General features: G+C 37.0%; 1 protein-coding gene across 1 annotated transcript in view; it reads right to left on the bottom strand.

Annotated features, from left to right (window-relative positions):
- LOC119786457 (A disintegrin and metalloproteinase with thrombospondin motifs 7) overlaps positions 1-24216 on the bottom strand; it is a gene marked incomplete at its 5' end in the record, with an annotated part of 97868 nt that overhangs the window by 21353 nt on the left and 52299 nt on the right. Inside the window, 6 exons of the mRNA XM_038289825.1 lie at positions 9550-9712; positions 13048-13194; positions 16863-17036; positions 17252-17404; positions 17711-19435; positions 20635-20848. Coding sequence (XP_038145753.1) covers positions 9550-9712; positions 13048-13194; positions 16863-17036; positions 17252-17404; positions 17711-19435; positions 20635-20848 — 2576 coding nt within the window. The remainder of the gene's footprint in view (positions 1-9549; positions 9713-13047; positions 13195-16862; positions 17037-17251; positions 17405-17710; positions 19436-20634; positions 20849-24216) is intronic.

The raw sequence follows: 24216 nt of genomic DNA, 5'->3' as shown, positions 1-24216 counted from the left end.
AAAATAATATCTCAACAAACAAGAGAAAACAACTGATGTTAACATCCTGGCAAAACCTAGACTGTAGATTTTTGTCACTTTGTCTTGTCTTACATCCCACTGTTATCACACTGGGATGCTGAGGAACGTCATTTTGATGCCTTTGTATGTCGGGTTCATGTAAAGAAACTGACAAATAAACAGACTTTTAACTTTTTAGCTTTTAACTAAGCAATGATTTCAATAAAATGCGTTTTGGGGCAATACATTATTCTTTCAAGATGGTTTAAAAAAATCTTTTTTTGCTAAATCTGTAGCTAATCTTGGGATTTTAAAAGGTTTAATTATGAACTATGATTTTTATACACACTAGAGCATTGTTTCATTAGATTCAAATATGACTGGGAAACCTTTATATCAGTACTAAAGAAAAGTAAAATATGACTTTCTCTTCGAATTGATAATGATGTACAAACGAACCCATGAAGTGGGTGTTAAGAATGTTAAGCGGAAAACTATTTAAAAAATTACCCCGGTTTGACCATTTGTGTACTTCGCTTTCTCTCTTAAAAGTTAGATACTTAAAGTTCACATAATGTTTTCTGTTTGATTTGGTTTAATTTTATTAATTAGCAGGAAAGTTAAACGTTTTACTTAGCTGATTCAGATGCTTTTATGAAAAAATGTAAAGCCTGCAAAGACCTTTTCCAGAAACTCATCATATACTTTGTTTAATAAGTTAGTTCCTTATTCTGCACAGTGATTACAGTTATAAAAAGCATGCTGGGGAAGATGTTTTCCATCAGGATCTATTTTTTGTTTTGCTGTTCTTCATGAATAAATTAATATTAATGCATCTTCTACATGTTATAGTTGCCTGGACACCATAATGTTGTTTCCACTAACATTGTGTTAATACATGTCTTAAAGCCAATTTCAAAGGTCAAGTAACTGCCAAAAATTATACTAGGAAACACAAAAAAACACACACAATCTCAAAAAACACATGAAATGAAAAAAGTGCTACAAGGGAGGAAATGTATTTGCAGTGGGGTTTTTTTTTTTTTTTTGCAGCATGTTTCCACTTCGCTGCTCTCTATTTTATGTGATGGCAGCATTTCACCTTTGCAAGATTTTCCATTTGCGTGCATTTGCTACTCTAATTTTTTATGCTTGCAAATCTAATTTTTCTGTTTGTGGTTCTTCAATTTCCTTTGAAACCATGTATTTCCACAGCAATTAAACCCCTCAGCCCCCATAATGCATCTTCTAAGAGGCAAATATTTTGCCATGGAATCACAAAAATTATATGTGAATATTAGCAACTCAAACATTTAAGTTCTAATTTGAATTTACATTCACAGTGACATTTTCTTTACAGGAATAGAAACAAACCTCTCCATTATATAAATGTTTTCGTGACCGGCAGAAGCTGTGTGTTGATGGAAAGCAACTGCTGGGTCTAAGGAAGAGGCATTAACACACACAAACAGAGGCGATGTTTGTTTCCAGGTTATCAGATGCCTCAAATGCTTATGATAACACTTTCATACTTCCATGCTTTCAAAATGTCAGCGAGGCTGGCAATTCAGCTTCCAGGAGGTGTCATTCTGAGGACGACTAATTTGTGTCCGTTTTTTTAAACCGGACATAAGAATGAGCAATGTTGGCCTTCATCCAGCATTATACTGTACTGGAATACTTAAAATTGGTTTAGTAGGCAAGACATGTATATAAATGGAGCAGCTTTAAGATATTAATATTAATGTAAAGATCTATAAACTAATTCAACAACCAATAAATGTGCCTTGAAAGGGTGTCTGTAAACAACCTTTTTAAGCTTTTTTAAGTCAATATCATGCTCATTTACCTTTTAATAAAAGCATTTGGATATTCAATACTATCCCTTAAATGGCAAATTGCAGCATCAGTCCTGTTTTCTAAACACTTGTTTTCTAGATCCATCACATAACTGCAGGGTGTAAGATGCTGTCAGGGAAAGCTTACATGGAGCGCCATAACCAAGTGGCTGGAATATTGTACAGGAACATCTATGCAGAGTATGGGCTGGAGACCCCCAAATGGGAAACAACCCAAAAAAGGTAGAGAATGACCGAGCCAAGATTCTGTGGGACTTCCACATACCGGTACATACGGACAGAATAGTAATGGCAAACCAACCAGACATAGTGGTGGTGGACAAAAAACAGAGGAAAGCCATTGTGGTTGACATAGAAATACCAAGTGACTGCAACATTAGGAAAAAAGAACATGAAAAACTAGAGAAATACCAGAGACTCAGAGAAGAGCTGGAGAAAACCTGGAAGGTCAAGGCAAATGTGGTACCCGTGGTCAATAGGGTCATGACCTCCAGATTGGAGGAGTGGTTACAGCAGATCCCTGGAAATACATCAGACATCTCGGTCCAGAGAAGTGCAGTTCTAGCAACAGCAAAGATGCTGCGCAGAACCCTCAAGCTCCCAGGCCTCTGGTAGAGGACCCGAGCTTGGAGAAAAAGGGGGGGAAGACCGCCCGTGATGGGTGAGGAAGAGATATATATATATATAGGACAGTCCATATACAGTATATAGTCCAATGTCCAATATATATATATATATATATATATATATATATATATACAGTTAGGGCCAGAAATATTTGGACAGTGACACAAGTCTTGTTATTTTAGCTGTTTACAAAAACATGTTCAGAAATACAATTATAAATATAATATGGGCTGAAAGTGCACACTCCCAGCTGCAATATGAGAGTTTCCACATCCAAATCGGAGACAGGGTTTAGGAATCATAGCTCTGTAATGCATAGCCTCCTCTTTTTCAAGGGACCAAAAGTAATTGGACAATGGACTCTAAGGGCTGCAATTAACTCAGAAGGCGTCTCCCTCGTTAACCTGTAATCAATTAAATAGTTAAAAGGTCTGGGGTTGATTCCAGGTGTGTGGTTTTGCATTTGGAAGCTGTTGCTGTGACCAGACAACATGCGGTCAAAGGAACTCTCAATTGAGGTGAAGCAGAACATCCTGAGGCTGAAAAAAAAGAACAAATCCATCAGAGAGATAGCAGACATGCTTGGAGTAGCAAAATCAACAGTCGGGTACATTCTGAGAAAAAAGGAATTCACTGGTGAGCTTGGGAACTCAAAAAGGCCTGGGCGTCCACGGAAGACAACGGCGGTGGATGATCGCCGCATACTCTCTTTGGTGAAGAAGAACCCGTTCACAACATCAACCGAAGTCCAGAACACCCTCAGGGAAGTAGGTGTATCCGTCTCTAAGTCAACAGTAAAGAGAAGACTCCATGAAAGTAAATACAAAGGGTTCACATCTAGATGCAAACCATTCATCAATTCCAAAAATAGACAGGCCAGAGTTAAATTTGCCGAAAAACACCTCAAGAAGCCAGCCCAGTTCTGGAAAAGTATTCTATGGACAGATGAGACAAAGATCAACCTGTACCAGAATGATGGGAAGAAAAAAGTTTGGAGAAGAAAGGGAACGGCACATGATCCAAGGCACACCACATCCTCTGTAAAACATGGTGGAGGCAACGTGATGGCATGGGCATGCATGGCTTTCAATGGCACTGGGTCACTTGTGTTTATTGATGACATAACAGCAGACAAGAGTAGCCGGATGAATTCTGAAGTGTACCGGGATATAATTTCAGCCCAGATTCAACCAAATGCTGCAAAGTTGATCGGACGGCGCTTCACAGTACAGATGGACAATGACCCCAAGCATACAGCCAAAGCTACCCAGGAGTTCATGAGTGCAAAAAAGTGGAACATTCTGCAATGGCCAAGTCAATCACCAGATCTTAACCCAATTGAGCATGCATTTCACTTGCTCAAATCCAGACTTCAGACGGAAAGACCCACAAACAAGCAAGACCTGAAGACTGCGGCTGTAAAGGCCTGGCAAAGCATTAAGAAGGAGGAAACCCAGCGTTTGGTGATGTCCATGGGTTCCAGACCTAAGGCAGTGATTGCCTCCAAAGGATTCGCAACAAAATATTGAAAAAAATATATTTTGTTTGGGTTATGTTCATTTGTCCAATTACTTTTGAGCTCCTAAAATGTGGAGTGTTTGTAAAGAAATGTGTACAATTCCTACATTTTCTATCAGATATTTTTGTTCAACCCTTTAAATTAAACGTTACAATCTGCACTTGAATTCTGTTGTAAAGGTTTCATTTCAAATCCAATGCGGTGGCATGCAGAGCCCAACTCGCGAAAATTTTGTTACTGTCCAAATATTTCTGGCCCTGACTGTATATATATATATATATATATATATATATATATATATAGATATTAGTGCTGTCAAAATTATCGCGTTATTATCGCGTTAACGCGAGGCCATTTTAATGGCGATAATTTTTTTAACGTGAGATTAACGCTATGTGGTTTTATGGTACAATTTTCCAAGTACATCCCGCTGCAGCCTGCAGGAAGGCGGGGCTATTTTCCCCCAGTCTATGAATTTTCCATAGGCTGCGAGAGCGGAGCTCCTCAAGGAAAAAAGACGCTCATACACTGGGTAGCGCTAGTGCCTTTTCTTTAAGCCCCACCACCAACAAACAAGTTGAGTGTCTGGTGGCTAGTAGCAACCTGAAATACGCTGAGAAAACAGATTACTGAGGTGAAATGGAATCTGCTACGGCACTCTTGCTGTCTGTGTACGCCACAGGTCAGTATCGTGTGTGTGTGTGTGGGTGGGTGTGTGTGTTCTCATTTTTGTTAAGAGACTGAAAAGTAACTTTCTAGAGCATAGACTACCTCCATCTAGTGATGTCGGTCTATTGATTTTGATGTATTGATTGAAAATTGTTCATTATTACCTTGGTTAATTAACATCTAATGTTAACTCTACTAAATTTTAAAGCAGTAGGGTAAAATGCTTGTCTTTGTTCAAAAGACTGTATTAACTGTAAAGACTGTCTTTTACATCAGCCTGTTTTCAGGGCCTTTTTTTGCCTACATATTTGTTATTTTTTGCTACATGCCTCCCCATCTTCTTGCCATATGTTTCTATGGCATAAATCAGTGTCTGTGACCTGTTTTCATAAAAAAAAAAGCACATTGGCACAAACCTAGCCTGTATGTATTTTTTGTATGTCATCGAGAGTATTTAAATGATTTTCAATCAGAAAAAAAATTTGTGATTAAAATGCGATTAATCGCGAGTCAAATTAGGCATTGATGCGATTAATCGCGATTAAAAAAATTTAATCGATTGACAGCACTAATATATATATATATATATATATATATATATATATATATATATATATATATATATATATGTATATACACACACGCGATTGCAATGATGCTCTTTCACTGCTAATGGGCTGGAGATAACAAATCTATTTTGATGGTCTGGCTCTTGTTTAATTCCATGGACTGTTTAGCCTATCAGACAGGTTTTAACAGGTTAATCTTGCAGCTGCATATGATGATGAATTATTGTTCTATTCCTTTCTAACTTTGAGTAAGAAAAAAAGACAAAACTTTTTTTTTTAACATTGACATTCAGTGCATGTGAGTTGTGAGGTACATTTATTCTATAGTGGAGCCATTAACCACACTTTAAAGAGTCCATCCCTTTACTCGAGTTAAACAAAATGTCAAATGATGTGCCTAAATGGGAGTTTCTTTGGCAACAGACTTCAAAGAGGCATTAACATCAAACCCAGAAATGAACTTGTATAAATATTATAGAGTGACTATACCAAAGTTCAACTTTAAATTTCTAACAAGGGTTCGAGTAAAGCCCTATTCTGAAGAGCTGCCTGTTAGCAACCATCTTCTGAAGAAGAACTTCAGCTTATTCTATGAGGATCTTGTTAACAAAAAATCCCATTGATATGACTCTAGTCAGCTTCTCGACTGGTCTGTGATGTGGCCTTCAGAAGCGAGAGCTTCTAAATTCCAGACTGATATCAGTAATGCTGAGAGCAAAATACAGCAAAGTTTATGCAGAGAAAAAATCTCAGATTTGATGTTCTTTATCACCCTAAAGCTCAAATTCAAGGTAACTTTTCTGACTTATGAAGCCAAAACAAACCTTCTCACATTGATTTTAAAGTGCACATTTATATTAGCATTGTATATGAAATAGTCAATAGAAGAAAGTGAAACTTAGATTTTATTTCAGCTCTAAATCATCACAACCTTTAAGGTAAAAGCTTTTGTTTGTCATTCCCTTTATCTCGTGCTGTAGTGGAAAAACAAAGCTCACCATTTAACATTTCTGAAAGCAAGCTTGAAATGACTGGTATCAACAGAAAATTAGGTTTTACCTTTAACCGTCTCTCTCCAACCAGAGGTTTTAACAGATCAAAGCTGAATCTTTAGACATCCTGCGAACAATCTGCTAAGATGGATCCATCATACTAATCTAAATAAAAGGATACATCAAGGAATAGGATGAGAAGGGAGTCAATACTTCTACATTAGGTTAAAATGAAACAAGCAAATAAATTATTTAAACATAGCTTATTAGACATACCAGGTAGGGAAACCCCAACATTCTATCCAGTTTATTTTGCTGGATTATATTTTCGGGCCATTTTGTTAAACCCAATATCTCATGGCTCTAGATTGGTATGAGGAAATAAATGAAAGAATGAATTAAGAGCTTTTGCCTTTAGGATTCACTTTCTTCTGGATACCAACAGAATAAACTAAAGCCGCTTTCCCACCTGCTAACAATCAGCTTTTGGCTCTTTTTCCTTTTGACTGAAAAGCAGAGTCTGACCCCCTGCTGGAAAGCTGCGTGGTCACTGCCCCCCACCACTGTGATGACTTCATCATGCTGGGTGAGTGTTGATGATGTCGACAGTGCGACGGAAATCAGAAAAGTAAACAAGGGTAAGCAACATGGATGGGAGCCAGTCTGAATGTCCGAATCCCACTTACCAGTACCATGTTTACTGAATATAAACAGAGCTGATTCGGCTTGTTTAGATCAGAAGCGACTGGCATGGTGTGTTGACATCTGTATATTGCATTCAGTGGTGTCAAAGGGGTGCAGAAGGGGTATAAGACTGAACGAATTTGCTAAAAAATCTAAATTAACATTATTCTTTAACTAATATTGCAATCACGATTTTTCTTTACACTAACCGCCACCATGAGGATGTTTTACTCCAGGGTTTCTTTTTAATGACCCTAAAAGGCATCTTGCCCAGAGTTCATTATTGCAGGACATTACTGTAACCTTTGTTTGGAAAAAATGTATGGATACGTGTGTACGAATGGATCTGCATGCTAGCTGCAATTCTTTCTTCTATTCTGCACGGCGGCAAACCCACCTTAAATGTATTACCTACCTTAAGGGCTGGGATGAGAAATTTAGTGTATTATTCTTGTTAAATGTAATGTCACCAAAACTAAATGCCTCTGTGATTAAAAAATGACGTTTTGATAAGTTGCAATTGGATAGCTAATACAATCAATTGCCCAGCACTAGAAAAAAGTAGTGTGAGCTTAAAAAAAAATTAATCTACTATATTCTGTTCCATCATAAAGTCAACTATAAATCCCAAAGGAAAAACAAAAAAAAAAACAAAAACAAAACAAACCCACTGGATGTGGTTTTCCCAGTTTGAAGATGTTTTGCTTCACATCCAGGAAGCTTTCTCAATTCAAAGTGTCTGGGGTAGAAAACCCGCAAATTGAACAGAAATGTTTTCTAAGCCATAACAAGGCTTTTTTTTGGGCTACTCTGTAAGCCTGGATCTCAACACTACTCCAACGCTACTGACTATAACCTGGATGACTGAGAATATTTACTGCCATTTATAAACCAAACATTCAGGGTGTTCTTTAAGAACTTTGCCTTAGGTAAACCTTTACCGTCATTTAGAGAGAGCAGTTAATCTTTTTCCCGGTTAAGCACATAACAGACTCAGCTGTTCTGACCAAAGGGTGTTAAATTACCTTCCAATCAAAGGCTAAATTACATAATCAAATAAAAAACATGTGATTATTAGATTCAGCTGTGTGGAAGCAGTAAATATATTTAAAAATCTAGAAATCTTGCTTTATTTATCCCCGTCTACTTTGGCAGCAACAGTACTCATTTATGGCTTGTGCTTATTTTGTTGATATGATTGTGCTTGATTTTTTTAAGCGTAAAAATCAAGATCTGCTAGAGAAACATAAAGAATGCAGAAGTTTTGGCTCAGAAGCAGACAGAAAGAAGGAACCAATAGGACCTTTTATAATACTGTATTTCTACACTAGTAAGACACACTGAAAGTGTTCCATGCTACCAGGCATCAGGGAGATCCCCATGGGTTAAAGGTCTTTGTACAGAATGTCTCTCAGAGGTTTAATTAGATCGGGATCTGGGGGATTTGGAAGCCAAGTGAAAACTTTAAATTAACTATTTTACTCCTTGTGTTGAAACAGGCCAGAACCATCAAAGAAGGCAGTTTTCATAAAATGGTGCGTTTGTTCTGCAATAATGTTTAGGCACTTTTTATGCGTCAAAATAAATTTCACATAGATGACAGAACAGACTTCTCAGCAGAACATTGCCCAAAATATCATACTGCCTCTGGTCCTTTCTACTGTGTGCCATGATGCCATCTGTTCATCAGGTAAATGACCCACATGCACATGGAAAGGGCTGCATGATGGTAGGAAATGAGTAATAATGTTGGAGAATTTTATGACACAAATCTGATATAAGATGAACAATCAAATAATACAACAATGATACATTTGTGCTTTGTATAAATGTTCCTGACATAGACCACAAACACACAAGAGGCCTTCCTGCTACTTTGGTGGAGGCAGAGAAAATTGACAGGATTGATTTGGATATTTTCACTTAAGGTTGCAACTCACTTTTTTTTCCCAGCAGACCAGAAATTAATGTTTGTTTGCTGAGCTATTTAAGGGGACAGACATTTTTATCGTTATACAAGCTGTACCCAGACTACTTCAACACATACTCATTTGTCACGTGGTTCCCATGAAAAAGTAAAATATCTATAATAATGTACAGTATTGATGTACTCACTTTTTTAAAATACTGTTAGTGAAAACAATAAAAATCACTTAATGCTGTTTTATATGAAATTCAGGGAGAGAGAATGATTAATTGAATGTGCTGCAAAATAATTAAAAAAATGTTCTGCAGCTTTAGATAAAATCTTTAATAATTTTCCCAGTATTCCTGGATGCTGAAAGCACAGAGATTACTGAGAAAACGCAGGAGGTGCTCAACTCAGGTCTCAGTTTGAAATTGAAGTTTATCTCTTCAGGCGACTGTTTTCTACCCGCTGCTAAAAGATTTCTGACCATTAACTCCCACTTTGCTTTTTTTTTTCCCTCTCCCATAATACAATATGAAATCGCAAGGTTACATTGTGACAAAATGAAATGGATTTTTCTCTTTTCACTGTTATGTTGACTATGCATGAATGACATTGAATATGATCTGACTAAACTATTTTTCTTAGAGTGCAAAAGTCTCCTTTATGCAGGGGATGAAATTAAAATAACAACAACAAAAGTTTGCAACAAATAACTTACCTGAGGGAGCAGTTTTGCAATCCTGCATGTTACACTTTTGGTTGTTGTTTGGTTTTAGCTTGTTGTCACACTGATCTTGATCCAATTCTTCTGAATCCTCTGCCTTTGTGTTGACACATTTGATGAGCCGATGCTGCAGTCCTCCTCCGCAAGAAGCTGAACACTGAGGGAAATTTCACAAAAGTTTATCATTCAAAACATAATGTAAGCGTTCTTACCAATGTTTAACATTATAATAACCAGTTTGCTTTTTTTTTTTTGTAAATTGACAGCACTCACATTCTTTCAGTAATACAATTTGACTTTTGTTGGATGGTAGCAGAGTTTCATCGTTTAAGATTAATGGAGAAAAGCTAAATCCATTTCACTCAATTAAATCCACACAAATTTAGTTCTAAACATCTCTTTTGTCTTAATCTTTCCCTTTCACTTCAATAAATTCGAAATCAGAATTAACATACAGTAGTAAAGACTAAGTGCTCTGGATAAGGCTGTTGTAATGCAACCTGGAGAACACTTTACTTTTCAAGCAGAAAAATTGAACTTAAAAAGTAGAAGTAGATATAGTGAAAATAGATTTGCATAATATGCTAACAGAAACATGCACCAGAAACAGATCTGTAAAGGGGATTAGGACTCTCTTACATTGTGAGGAAAACCTGATTGATTGATTCCCAGGTTTGTTCTTTCTGAGTATAAAAAAACCCAGACCCAGCTGCTTTATCAGCAGGCTGGAGGAGAAGAAATCGTGACAAGACTTACAGCCAATTACAGGCAGAGTTTGTAATATCAGACAGCTAATTAAAAGGAATTTCTTGCTATCTTTTTTGAAAATGCTTTCTTCTAGAGTGAGAAAGACTCCTATGTACCAAAAAAGGACCTACTTTTTGAAGTTTAGAAGCTATCACTAAGCAGCAGTTGTTTTTACTCTTAAAGTTTCTGAAGAGTTTAAACATATTGTATTGTATATGTGCAACTACATAAAACTTATCAATATACTTTAATGGCAAAAAAGCCAACACATGTTATTGTTATCTTAATTTTAAAAATAAGCAAAATTATTATTAATAGGTAAGAGAGCAGAGCTTTGGTCTATCAGTGACATTATAAATGAGAGAGGGAGACATTTTTTGGAGGTGATCAAACCCAGCAGTAACATGTGATTTATTATGAATATTTATTTAAAGTTTCTTAACATTTATAGTACACATATACTACAATCATTTAAACATTGTTATTTGACAAGCTTTAATATTCTGAAAGAAAGAATAACCTGAGTCAAGATCAATTAGCTTACTTCCCATTGTACATTAAATGAGAACCTTTTTAAGTATTCTTTGTTCAATAGCTAAAATACACTTATGTTGGTGGAAATGAAAGTACCAAACAAAACAAAAAAAGGATTAAAAAAATAATAAATATATATTTCTGTATCACCCAGCCCTGCAAGCAATATCCCACAAAAGGTGAGCTTCATTTGTTGTCCAAACCAAAAATTGTGAATGCATGTAATATAAGTTTTGAGGGTAATTTACTAAAATAGTGAGCTCAATCGATAACAAGTGTAAAATTAGTGCTTACACCCTATTCAAATGAGGATCTGATGGTTGAGAGCAGTGGGTTAATTTTGCATGTGTCAAAGGCAGTCATATTTCGTAATAGCACTGCCCATCGATGGCAGCTATGATCTCTATGTGGAGAAAATGAGGAAAAAAGGAACTTTTCTGTTTGCATGAAATTTAAAATAAAATCATCCCCTATCCACTGTCACACCAGTCAAGGTCAGTGTCTTAGCTTCTGGAAGCAATGCCAATCAGAAACAGTAAAATCATCTTTCTAGAAACACTGCATGTTTGTAACAGTTTGAATTTTTTAATTAATGGATAATTTTTTTTCAAAGAAAACATTGTGCATTTTTAGCACCATGGTTTGTGAACAACAGTCATAAAAGCTGAAACACACCACTCTATAAGCAGTAATGCAATTTGTTTGTCACACTGGTTGCATGTAGGGTTGCACTACACCCCACCATGTATTCATGGAAGAGTTTGTCCTAGAAATTCCCACAGCATAAAAACAAGTAAGCAGTAAATGTTGGTTTGTGGTTGCTCCTCTACCAAGCTCAAAGAAGACTGTTTCACCTTATCCGTTTGTTATTTATACCTGCTGTAGTTTGTTACTTGATATATTATATACTGAAAAAATTTTTTTTTGTTGTAAACTAGTTTCACACTTGATGTGATGATAGTGAACAAGTGCTAGAAAACAGCCATATGCCCCCTCACCTCTAAAATTAATCTGTTGCTGGACTGTACAGCACAAGGACTGTGCTCAGGGAAAAGCCATTAACAGTGATGGAGCGCTAAAATTATCAATGCAGACAGAAGAAAATGTGACATTGTAAGCCTTCTTACCATAGAAGAAAGGCAATGGTTTCTATTTGTGACTGACTCCAAGTTGGCCCTTAGTTTATCCAGCAGCACAAAGATAGCATTGCTTAATAAGTGATATGTCTTTTCGGTTTGATTTCTGACAGTCTAAATATGTTATTACAATTGTGCCCCCTTCTTGCCAGAATGACCGAATTTGTTCATTGAGTTTGCACCAAACATTTAAACAACCTAAACATCAGAAATTGCACCCAAAATCAGTTTTTAGGTTTGATCAGATTGCATCTGGTACATAATTACATTTGCATATCTTCCTCCCAGTTTTTTACATGTTCTGATCAGTGCATGTTATAAAAACTCATGAAGGCAAACACACTAGATCAGGGCTGCAAAAAGTTGTCTCTCGAAGGCTGCTTTCCTACAGCTTTTAGAGGTTTCACTGCTTCAGCACAGCTGACTCTGAAGATTGCATTTTCAGAAAAAAAAACACCTTAATAAGCTATTAATGGAAATCAGCTAAAACCTGCAGGACAGTGGCCCTCAAGGACTGAATCTGGGCAGCCTAGCACTAGATGGATTGCCCCTGCGACTGAGTGCAACCAATTAGTAGATAAGCTGTGCTCATGCTATCAAGTCTGCACCAGTTTGTACACATGCAAAACCCATAGATCATGTCCTTGGTCTTTTAAATTAAAGTCTTTTAGGGAGGAACATGTTATTAACTTCAAATCAGTCCTCCCTTCTACTAACTACCATTAATCTCAAAATTAACTTTACAGCCGATTAATACATTAATACAGAAATTAAATTGAGAAGGTATTATTGATAATACCTCATGGACGAATTATTGAGGCACATTACCCCCAGAATGTATGTTTTTCATATTACAATATAGAAATAAGATCAATTAAGATTCTGATAATAATACAGGATATTAAATTATTTCAATGCTAATGCCCCTAGAAGAGAGAAAAGCTTTAAAAATGAATAGGAAATTTATGGAAATTATAAAGTAATTGAGTAATACAAGTTGTTGAAATGTAAATGAGATTCTTCTGCCCCAATGAAACTGTTTTATTAAATATGACTGATTATCATGTAAGACTACCTGTCCCCATGATCCAGTAAGCCACTGAGCACAAGGCTGGATGTTGCAGGATTGAATAGCGCTTGGCTGAAGGTCTCGGTCGCATCGATCATCCTCTGGACAGGTGACTATGCGCTGCTGCTCACCACCTCCGCACACCTCAGAGCACTAGGCAACAAACATCCAACATATTATACATCTTTGGTTAGGGGGTAGGGATATATTTTTCACCTGACTGAGTAAAGAAAATAAAGATTTGGGCTTATAAAAATATGCCAAACACACATCGCTACCTTTAACTACCATATTAATTGCTTTTTGTGTTTAGGTCCTTAATTAAGGCTGTCTAATAAAAATAATTCATCTGGGTTTGCATGAATTATGTAATGACTTCCTTTTTTGCATTTAAATTTAAGATTAAATGGATATCTTTTGATATCTATCAGAAGAGCAACTAAAAACATATTAAAGCTTTAGCTAAAATCTGTAATGCAGTAATGCTGAACTGAGTGACATTGTGCAGAAAAAATATTCAGTGAGCTTATTACAGAGAATTTTGAGATTTCTACTGAACTGATTTCTACTCCAACATTTATGAAACTGAAGCTCTGGCTGCGGTTTGATGATTCAGAAACTTCCTTGTCAGTTCTTTTTGTTAGACAGAGAAAGCAGCAGTATTTTTTAACGCCTCTCTCTGATGAGTTTGAAACATTTTTGTTACCACTGAATAATAACCACCCTTTAGTGTGCTAGCACTTTGTTCAGTACAGACTCTAGAAAGGAACAAAATAATAGAATACTTTTCCTAAAAAAACTGAGAAACTTTATAACTTGACTTAATTAATGAATCAATGCTATGTTTCAAAGTTTTGTGACTCCCCCAGAAAATGATGACTTAATTTTTATTGTTTATTGAAAATCACAAAATTAGATTATTAGTATTTTCCATACAAAATTTAAGTAAATCACATGAAATTAAAACTCAAAAACAATATAAGATATTAAGGTGATAGAAACCAGAGATACTAGGCAGGATTACGAAATGAGTTCAACACTTTGGGGGAGATTTACAAGATACTGACACTAACGCTGCAATGAATCAGCCGCTACACATACTGTTTATAATCAGACAAAGCCTATGAATTGATAAATGACTTTTTGGGTAGTACAGTAATTACATCTGCATATCCTCCTCAATTATATCAGCATGGTTTGGTCATAGACATATGATCTGCATATTTATTATGGTATACAATGCAATAAAGGTGCAACCACTGCTCATCTCATTTGACACATGCAATTTGCTCCTCATATGAAGATCTTTTTTTTTTTTTTTTTTTTTTTTACGTTTTTCTTTTTACGTGTTTGTATGCAAACCGTTTGAGTGTCAGGATAAAAAAAAAAAAAAGTGAAATATATTCTCAGGTGAAAAGAGGATTTTGGACAATTGAGTAAAAAACACAAAATCCCCAAATCATTGCATTGGTTTATTACCAAACACCTAATTTAGATCTCTTTATTCTGCTTAGATGCTAAAAATGTATGAATATGCTGATTTATTTTTCCTGTAGAATTTAGGACCTGCCCATATTGCTCAAAGTACCAATACATAATTTGTTATTATCAGAGTGCTTGATTGACCAAAAAAAATACCTCACATTACATCAACCTCATAGGGACTCAATGGTGAAGAGGAAGACGAGAGACAACAGAACCAACACCACAGATGACCTGAAGTCAGATATAAGTTACCCTGAGCTGAAGATCTCAGCTGAAAGGCAGGATTATTGCCTGGCAATGTTGAGGAAAATACTTCAAAAAGTAACTAGTTATAGTTAATATTTCTCCATAAAAAGTTACATATTTGTAAATTAGTTTCTGCATGATCAATGTAACTAGTTAAAAATGAAAGTAGCTATATAGTAACTAGTTATGATCTTAAGTCTCGAAGCATTTAGAGTTAAAGGTATCGGAATTTGAATACAACTGGAAGTTCTATTATGAAGCATAAGAAGTTTGATATGAATGAATTCATTGAATAATAGTTTAAAGAAGTACACATTAGAAAAGATTGTATGCTAATCTGCACCATGAGTGTTAAGAGTGTGTGTTGGGTCAAGCATGTTGCAGTGTAATGTGATTATGGTTTTGTTTATGATAAAAAAATAAAGCAAATTATACTTTTTGGAACCTCATATTTTTGCACGTTGACAGCCTTCGACTGGCTATAAAATAGGCAAAAAAGTTATAAAAAATTAAAAAAGCTTCTTAAGCAATTTAACAAAAATAAAACATGCTTTGCAGTAGAATTTGACAGGACACTATTACAGACAAAACAAAATAGGACAGAGAGTTAAGACAAAATATAGGCAGCCAGCTGTCAGTCAGTGTTCAGATGATGTGAGGATGTTCTTTGGATTACAGATGCCTCTAATTGATGTTTACAAAGTCTTTGTTCCCTCACATTATGGATAAATCATTATAATAATGAGTGAATTATTATAAATAGAAACATTTAGCCTCTCAGCCAATCAGTATGACGTATACCGATCTCAGATTCCTGCTTGTCCCAGCAGAAAACATTTCTTCCCAAAGCAGAGGTGCAGTTATGAAATGTTGCTCTAATTCAGGGGTGGGCAATTCCAGTTCCTGAGGGCCGGTATCCTTTGATTTTTTGATGTTCCTTAGGTTCAACATACCTGAATCAATTAAGATGACTCTGGAGGAACTGGCTGAGGAGGTAACGCATCCATTTGACTCAGAGGTGTGGACCAAAGTTGTATCTAAAAGTTGCAGGATACCGGCCCCCAGGAACTGGAATTGCCCATCCCTGTTCTAATTGATCGAGATGAAGTGACGCGTTAGATTTCAGGTAATGTAACAGCGTTAGACATGAATGAAAAGTAGTTAGATGACTTTCAATGAAAGGCTAATGTAGTTACTAACTTTGTCATTATGTAACACTGTAACTCCAAAAATTGTTGCCTAGATACCAGATAGCAGTAACACATGAATTCATGCAAAAAGAGCTATTAATGTGTATTCTGCATAACATAGAACCACACTATTTAATGGGCTAGTATTGTAGTTTCGAAACATTACTGCAACACCTTTCCCTAAAAGTGTAAGCTTTAGCCTTTTTTTCTGTGGAACCTTTGAGGATGCTCCTAGATGCAGCAGCACTGAATGTGTTAAGAGATGTATGTGCTCTACTAAATCGGCTCCTTTTTTGTACAGCTGCAAATCCCACACAAATGCAACTTACCCCATCTCATCCTCACTAAATGCATAAACAAACCCACCAAAGCAATAAGCATCATAAGTAACATCTTGAGAACACAGCATCCAACCTGCACCCTATCAATGCAATAAATAAATATTCAGGCATTGTCAAAAGCATTGGATATTACAAGAGTCTGTCTTGGGAGTGCTGAAGTTCTGTGCCTTAGTAAGATGAGAATCTAAGTGAGAGAAAAGCAATCGGCTTCTTATGTATTGCTGAGTAATAAGAATAAAGTGAATTTAAATATAGCATAAAGGTAAATTTGAACCACAACTATAACATGCCAGAATTGTAACTTTTCTAATAGCTTACAATACAGCACTTTACTGCGTCATCTGTGACAACATTAGGTAATCTATGCTTAAATAAAAAAGCAGGCCTTTCTTTGACAAAAACTCACTCAATTATAAATAAAAAGAAAAAGGTATAAAAATGCAATGTTTCTAATTCAAAGATTGTGCAATGACCCCTTATTCTGTCACATTTAGAAGAATGAATATAAAATAAGAAGAGATCTAACAACCACATTCATTTATCCTGTTATTTAGCTCACCTGGCCCCAGGAGGACGTGTACCAGTCAAGACATGTCCGTACATTGCATGGCATTTGTGCTAATGGCCTGCTGGACATGGCCCGGCAGTGGAAAGGTCGAAGAGGTCTTTGATCTCTCAGGTCAAAACACTGAACCTCTCTCAATTTAATTCCACCTTCACAGTTTTTGGAGCACTGGGAAACAAAATAAATAAATAGATAAAAAAAAAACAACAACAACAAAACAAAGCAATGAAACTCACAAGATATTTCATTTATACATAAATGGAATTAACTTTTTGTTCTGACATTAATTGGTCTGGTGTGGAGCCAAACACTGTTGATTTACGTAATGCAACCTGCAAGTAAGAAGATTAAAATATAGAGAGTAATATAGCAAGCAGTTCTACCTTACTCCATTCCCCAACCTTCCACGAGGAGCAAGGCCTCAGGTAACACTGTCTGGCAGGTGCAGGCCTCTTGGTTTGATCACAGTCTGATTCTGAGCCAGTGCTGCAAATCAGAGTCCTCCATATAGCACCCAGACCGCAGCTAGTGGAGCACTGCCCACAGACAAAATCATTTGTGAGAATATAAGTCTGACAGCTGAAAGCCAAAGAGGCATGAATCCCATTTTACCAGCTTGTCACCTATGCCCCACTGGTTTTACACTTTGATATTTAAGGGTTAGAGACAGTAACAGCAGCAGCATGAATAAGAATTTTCTGTAAGAATCATACAAGTCATATTTTGTGCCTTACGTTTCCTCTGTGTTGATTTATACATTTGTATTTAACTGTTGCTGTTTTAGTTTCAATTTCTGCATAGCAAAAACAGATGGAGTGTGGAAAATAAATCAAAATACTCACAGAGCTCCAGTTACCAGTAATCCAGAAGGCTGCACTATTGACCAGTGTGGAGGCTGAAGTTTGGACTGAATGTAGAAGTGGAGCTGAAGTTGGGAGAATTAGAGCACTTGGTGTCGTTGATTTTACCTGCTGTGCTGGAGCTGAGCTAAGTTTAGGAATGATTGATGTGGGTATAGATTGGTGTTTAGCTCCTGAATGACTGTTATCGCTGCTCTGCACCACAGAGGGAATTAATATATCATTGTAATGAAAATCAGACAAATAAAATGAAGTAGGCTGGAATGCTCCGTCTGTTCCAGTTTTCTCAGCGTATGAAGGTATCTGTTTTCCATCTGGAGGGGTGCTTGTAGCTCCCTGGAAGATTTTATCCAATCTGACATCTGTTTCAGTTGAAAATATAGAGTCAGACATGTCTTGTTTACCTGAGATTAGAAGGAGGGGAATAGGAGGAGGTGAGGGTTTCTCCGAGAAAAGAGGTGATGATGTGCTGAGCTCAAGTTTTGAATCCCAGAGGTTACCGTCACCCTTAGCAAAACGATTCTGATTCAGATCCCAATCCTCCTCCGTGAAAGCACCTGGAATGTCTGAGTACTGACTGGTTGTTTGAGGTATTTCTGAAACATTACTGTCAAGATCAGTCACAGCCTGACTTCCCTTCTCTAGAGACGGAGCGCCTAAAGGTTCTGAACTTTCCACATCTTCATCTGAAGATATATATGCTGTAACAACCTTTCGAGCATTTAATTTTGAGGTAACATCAGTGGTTATAGTTCTGGCAGCAGGAGCAGTGTGTGTCGGAGGCACAGTGAGACGGTAAAAGTGATTTTCCTCCTCACTGGAATCGCTGTAGTTATATTCCATCTGCTCTCCAGAATGACCCCGTGTTTCATCCTCTACAGGCCACTTTGTGATGACAACCAGACTCTGCTTTGTGCTGATAACTTCAGGCATCAGACTTTTACCTTTTTGTACAGTTTGTGAATCTGGGGTTGTGGACAGTGGAGATGGTCTGGTGGCAGATACTGGGAGAAGGTGATCTTCATACAGAAAGTCATTTATTTCATCTTGAGATTCTTGCTCAGAGTGAACCTTTTTGACATTTATTTCTATGCTTTCTGGCTCTTCAGTTTGCAAAGGGTGGAGGTCTGTAATCAACCTAGGAGGTGAAGTAGTAATGGGAACCTGTGGAGTTTCTGTCAAACCCTCTTCTTTTATAAACTGGGTTGGCTTTGCTTCTTGCGGAGAGTTTAAACTGTGACTGTCCTCCGATTCCTCCTCAAATATCCCAAGTTCATTAAATAAGTCCTCATGAAAGTCGATAAAGTTGTAATCATAGTAGAAATCGTCGATGTGAACGCTGGTTTCACGAGAAGGTTCATTATCTTCAATGGAATTCTGGTTATTTTCAATGTTATTGTTGTAGAGGAAATCTCCCTCAACAACGTAATTGTGGTCTTTCTGACTCCTCGGCTGACCTCTGTTGGTGCCATATTTGGGGGGAGGTTTGGCTTCAGAAAGGATATTTATTTCATTGAACACCTCATTGCTCATCCAACCACTGCCAGACCATTCGATGCCTCCAAAATTATCCAAAACCGAGGGACAGTCCCGAACCTGGCAGCTTGTGACCGCCGACGGTTTGTTTTGAGGGTCACAATCTACCCCGGTGTTCCTGGAGCAGGTTACATTGCGGTGATGCGTTCCAGGACCACAAGTTACTGAACACTGTATGAAGAAATAAGCAGAAAGGTCGAAATTAAATGGATTTACATGTACAAGTAAGTTTGAACTGGGATTTAAAACCGTATACACAAAAAACATAGACTATAAAAGTGGTTGAATAAAGACCAAAATGATTATGGTCAATAATTTAACAATAAGGACTTGTGCTAAACTGAATTTTCAGTTTACTAAATTTGAAATGTAGTCAAATACTTACTTCATCTGAAAGTAGGCAAATATAGTAGAGTTTACTGTGTATCTCCAGTATTCTATATTTCAGATCCTTTACTCCAAATAGTTCACCTAGAGTATATACAGTTTCTGCAAGAGAGGCGATTTTCTAAGGTAATGCAACCATATTTTACTCTGAGTTGTTTTCACTTGTTTTGTCCTTGATGACACTTATGTAGATGCTTTCTTGGTAAGTTCCCTTTGGTTCAATAACATAAAAAAAATAATTTGTCTTACATGAATCTGATTTCCAAATAGAACTGCTATACTGTACTCCCAAACAGCGGAGGCTCAGTTACAGAGATGCTGGCACCACAGATAATGCAGCGCTGCAGAGATTCTGTGACAGTAATAAAAAGCAACCAAAAGCCAAGCACAGCTCCTTCCACTGCGTCTCTATGTTTCTCAATTTTTGATGAAACAGTTCCACATTTAGACATAAATAAATGTGTGAATAATGCAAAATATTAAAAATAACAGCTTGATTAAATGCATACCTATTTTGCTTTGGCATCAATGGACCATTTAGGTTTCATTTATGTATATTTTCAGCTAACTGTGTAATTAGTAAAATCTTTATTTTTTAGGGCATTTCTAGAAACATTGGCATATTTATAAAGACCTTTTACAGGGGAAAAATAGTTTGCATGCTCAGGTTTCGCGTATGCTCATAGGTGCAGGTGAGAGGAACTAATCCCCGAAAAGGTGAGGTGACCCAGAGCGACAGTGTCTACAGCATCTTATAAACAGTATAGCTGTGTTGCTATCTGACTGTGTAAACTACATCAACTTTCTAATTTAATGCAAGATGGGAAGGTAGCAAACTTTGTGTTTACCAGAAACATCAGCCATTATTTCAGAAATAACAGCCTGAAGAGTGTAAACAAACACTGGCAATATGAATTAATGTGGTACAAAAAAAAAACAGTAAAAGAGCTCATGGAATATTTCTGAGCACACTAGAAACTAACCTTTGACCAGCTTCCAGTGCTCCAGTCTGCAGGGCAGGGGATGTGTATGTTGCAGACGGATACAGACTCAGGCCTGGGGATATGGTTGCAGTCACTTGGATCCAAAGCTTTCTGTTCTTCTGCGCTCACAGCTTGGATGCAAAGGACTGTCCTTATAGCCTGACCCAGGCTACCACAGCTTGCTGAGCACTTATGCCATTCTCCAACCCACCATCTGCACAAGCACCAAACAAAGCACAATTTTCCAATAATCAGCACAAATAAGAATAAAATGACAAACACATCACTGTAGTCATAATGCAAATTTTGTTAAATGAAAAACACATATACTTGGCCCATATTTTAATGCTGTCATGCATTGACATAGTAAAAAAATAGAAGAACACCACAAATACATTATTATGCTAGAACTTGTTGTACATGGAATTAATGGATGGTGTGGAGGAGACAAAGTTCTTACAAGGATTTTAATTTTTATGTAAAACGTACATCACTAAACAGTTATTGTAAAAATATTTCAAAATAGGTTAAAGTTACTGATGACTTAGGTAGATAAATTATTTAACTGAAGTGATTTAGTTTTTTAGTCTGTTGTTCACATAAAGGAATAAATGAATAAATAAGTGGATGGATAAAACAAATATTTCAAATTTTGAAAGATCCAAAAACATGGAAACATAGCCCAGAGGCATTTTATCAAGTGCTTCATTGCACTACTGTCTTTTACAACAGCTTGATTTCTTTGAGGCATGGATACTTTGGAGAATAATATAGGAGTAGACAGATCCAAACAGGACAATGGACGATTTTCCGCCCCAGGTTTCAATCAGGCAGAGTTTCAGAATCCTGCTGCCGTTCCTTAAGAAAAGTTGTAAAAGCCTCCTCACAGTGACAAGATACATGTTCATTCTGAAAAAAAATGCTTCGTCACTAGAAAACTGTCTGGCGACTGAGGGAATGAGAAAAATGTCCAAAATCTAAAACCCCATCTGTGCATTTCCTGCAGAGGTAATTACGGCCATCTGCCCTGCTCATTTACTCGACATGAAGCTTCACACCATCAGCAACAGAGGAAAAGTTCTTGCTCTGTTCAGGCAGTCATCTATTTATGCATCACTGGGATGGCAACAAACGGATGTTCCTGCATGATCTAAGGGGCCATTGCAGATTTAGCAATCATCCAAACAGTTACAATCTATACATGCATCTCTTTAAGGCCCTGGGACAAAGCTCTGTGGTAGTAATGATGGATTATGATTTAGTTTTTTAGAAGAAGCTTCCTCCATTTGAATTCTGCTGCTTTTTCTCTAGTAATTCTTTTCTGCATTTTCTATTTTTAATAACTTTTATCCTGAGTTTTTGTTGTGATACATAGAAGTCTTTTTATGTCTAAATTCATGTTTTAAATCATTTAAAACAATTTAACTCTTTAACTAAATTCAACTTATTTAGCCAAAAGATGCAGTTTTGCAATCTTAGAGTTTTAACATATTGAGCCTTGTTTAAGCAAAGAGAAATATCATTATAGACATAAATTCTCTCAGCAACTAACAGTAGTGAATCCATCAAATTTTCCCCTTAACCTTGAGTGACTCCATACTTTTCTTTCACCACATTCTTAAAAGATGCTATTTTTTGTCAGCTCACTAAATACTCTATCAGAATACAGCCTCCATGTGTTTTCTCAGTAACAGTGTTGCTGCTTAGCTTTTTCAGAGGTATTTAGAGTACAAACCGGATTCCAAAAAAGTTGGGACACTAAACAAATTGTGAATAAAAACTGAATGCAATGATGTGAAGATGGCAAATGTTTCTATTTTATTCGTAATAGAACATAGATGACAGCTCAAAAGTTTAATATGAGTAAATGTAACATTTTAAAGGAAAAATATGTTGATTCAAAATTTCACAGTGTCTACAGATCCCAAAAAAGTTTGGACAAGTAGCAATAAGTGGCTGGGAAAAGGATATTGAGCAAATAACGAACAGCTGGAAGACCAACTAACACTAATTAGGTCAATTGACAACAGGATTGGGTATAAAAAGAGCCTCTCAGAGTGGCATTGTTTCTCTGAAGCCAAGATGGTAAGAGGATCACCTATTCCACCACTGTTGCGCAGAAAGATAGTGCAGCAATACCAGAATGGTGTTGCCCAGCGTAAAATAGCAAAGACTTTGAAGTTATCATCATCAACCATGCATAATATCATCTAAAGATTCAGAGAGTCTGGAACAATCGCTGTGCGTAAGGGTCAAGGCTGTAAAACGTTACTGGATGCTCGTGATCTCCGGGCCCTTAAACGTCACTGAACCTCAAACAGGAACGCTACTGTCAGGGAAATAACAGAATGGGCTCAGGAATACTTCCAGAAAGCATTGTCAGTGAACACAATCCGCCGTGCCTTCCGCCGCTGCCAGCTGAAACTCTGCAGTGCAAAGAAGAAGCCATTTCTAAGCAAGCTCCACAAGCTCAGCCGTTTGCACTGGGCCGGGGATCATTTAAAATAGAGTGAGGCAAAATGGAACACTGTTCTGTGGTCAGATGAGTCACGATTTGAAGTTCTTTATGGAACACTGGGACGCCGTGTCATCCGGACCAGAGAGGACAAGGATAACCCAAGCTGTTATCAACGCTCCGTTCAGAAACCTGCATCACTGATGGTATGGGGTTGCATGAGTGCTTGTGGCATGGGCAGCTTGCATGTCTGGAAAGGCACCATAAATGCAGAGACCTGTGTTCAGGTTCTAGAACAACATATGCTTCCATCTAGACGTCATCTGTTTCAGGGAAGACCATGCATTTTTCAACAAGATAATGCCAGACCACATTCTGCAGCAATCACAACATCATGGCTACGTAGCAGAAGGATCCGGGTACTGAAATGGCCAGCCTGCAGTCCAGATCTTTCACCTATAGAGAACATTTGGCGCATCATAAAGAGGAAGATGCAACAAAGAAGGCTCAAGATGATTGAACAGTTAGATCCTGTATTAGACATGGATGGGAGAGCATTCCTATTTCTAAACTGGAGAAACTGGTCTCCTCTGTCCCCAGACGTCTGTTGAGTGTTGTTAGAAGAAGGGGGGATGCCACACAGTGGTAAAAATGGCCTTGTCCCAACTTTTTTGGAATTTGTTGACGCCATGAAATTTGGAAATAACATATTCTTCCCTTAAAACGATACACTCTCTCAGTTTAAACTTTTGATCTGCGATGTGTGTTCTATTCTGAATAAAATATTTGTTTTTGACACCTCCACATCATTGCATTCAGTTTTTATTCACAATTTGTTTAGTGTCCCAACTTTTTTGGAATCCGGTTTGTAAAATCAACTTCATTACCAAACACAAAAAGCAAGCTCCCATTAAATAAGACTTAAAAGATCATCACACAAGTAATAGGCTTTGGAAGTTGAATTGACTTAGTAAAGAACTCAGCAATCTTTCTGCCTCTGCTTTTGATTGCAGAATCCACACAGACATGCAAATAACACATGAGCTCTTACAGCTCCTTGATTTCAACCAGATTCAAAGGTCTGAAAAAAAGAGAATGGCACAATTAACTGAAAACATTAACAGGAA

Source organism: Cyprinodon tularosa, unplaced genomic scaffold, assembly GCF_016077235.1.
Source record: "Cyprinodon tularosa strain WSP-4 unplaced genomic scaffold, ASM1607723v1 ctg272, whole genome shotgun sequence".
Lineage (NCBI taxonomy): Eukaryota > Metazoa > Chordata > Actinopteri > Cyprinodontiformes > Cyprinodontidae > Cyprinodon > Cyprinodon tularosa.
Note: the sequence above shows the minus strand (reverse complement) of the source record. Positions and strands in the feature narration are given on the sequence as shown.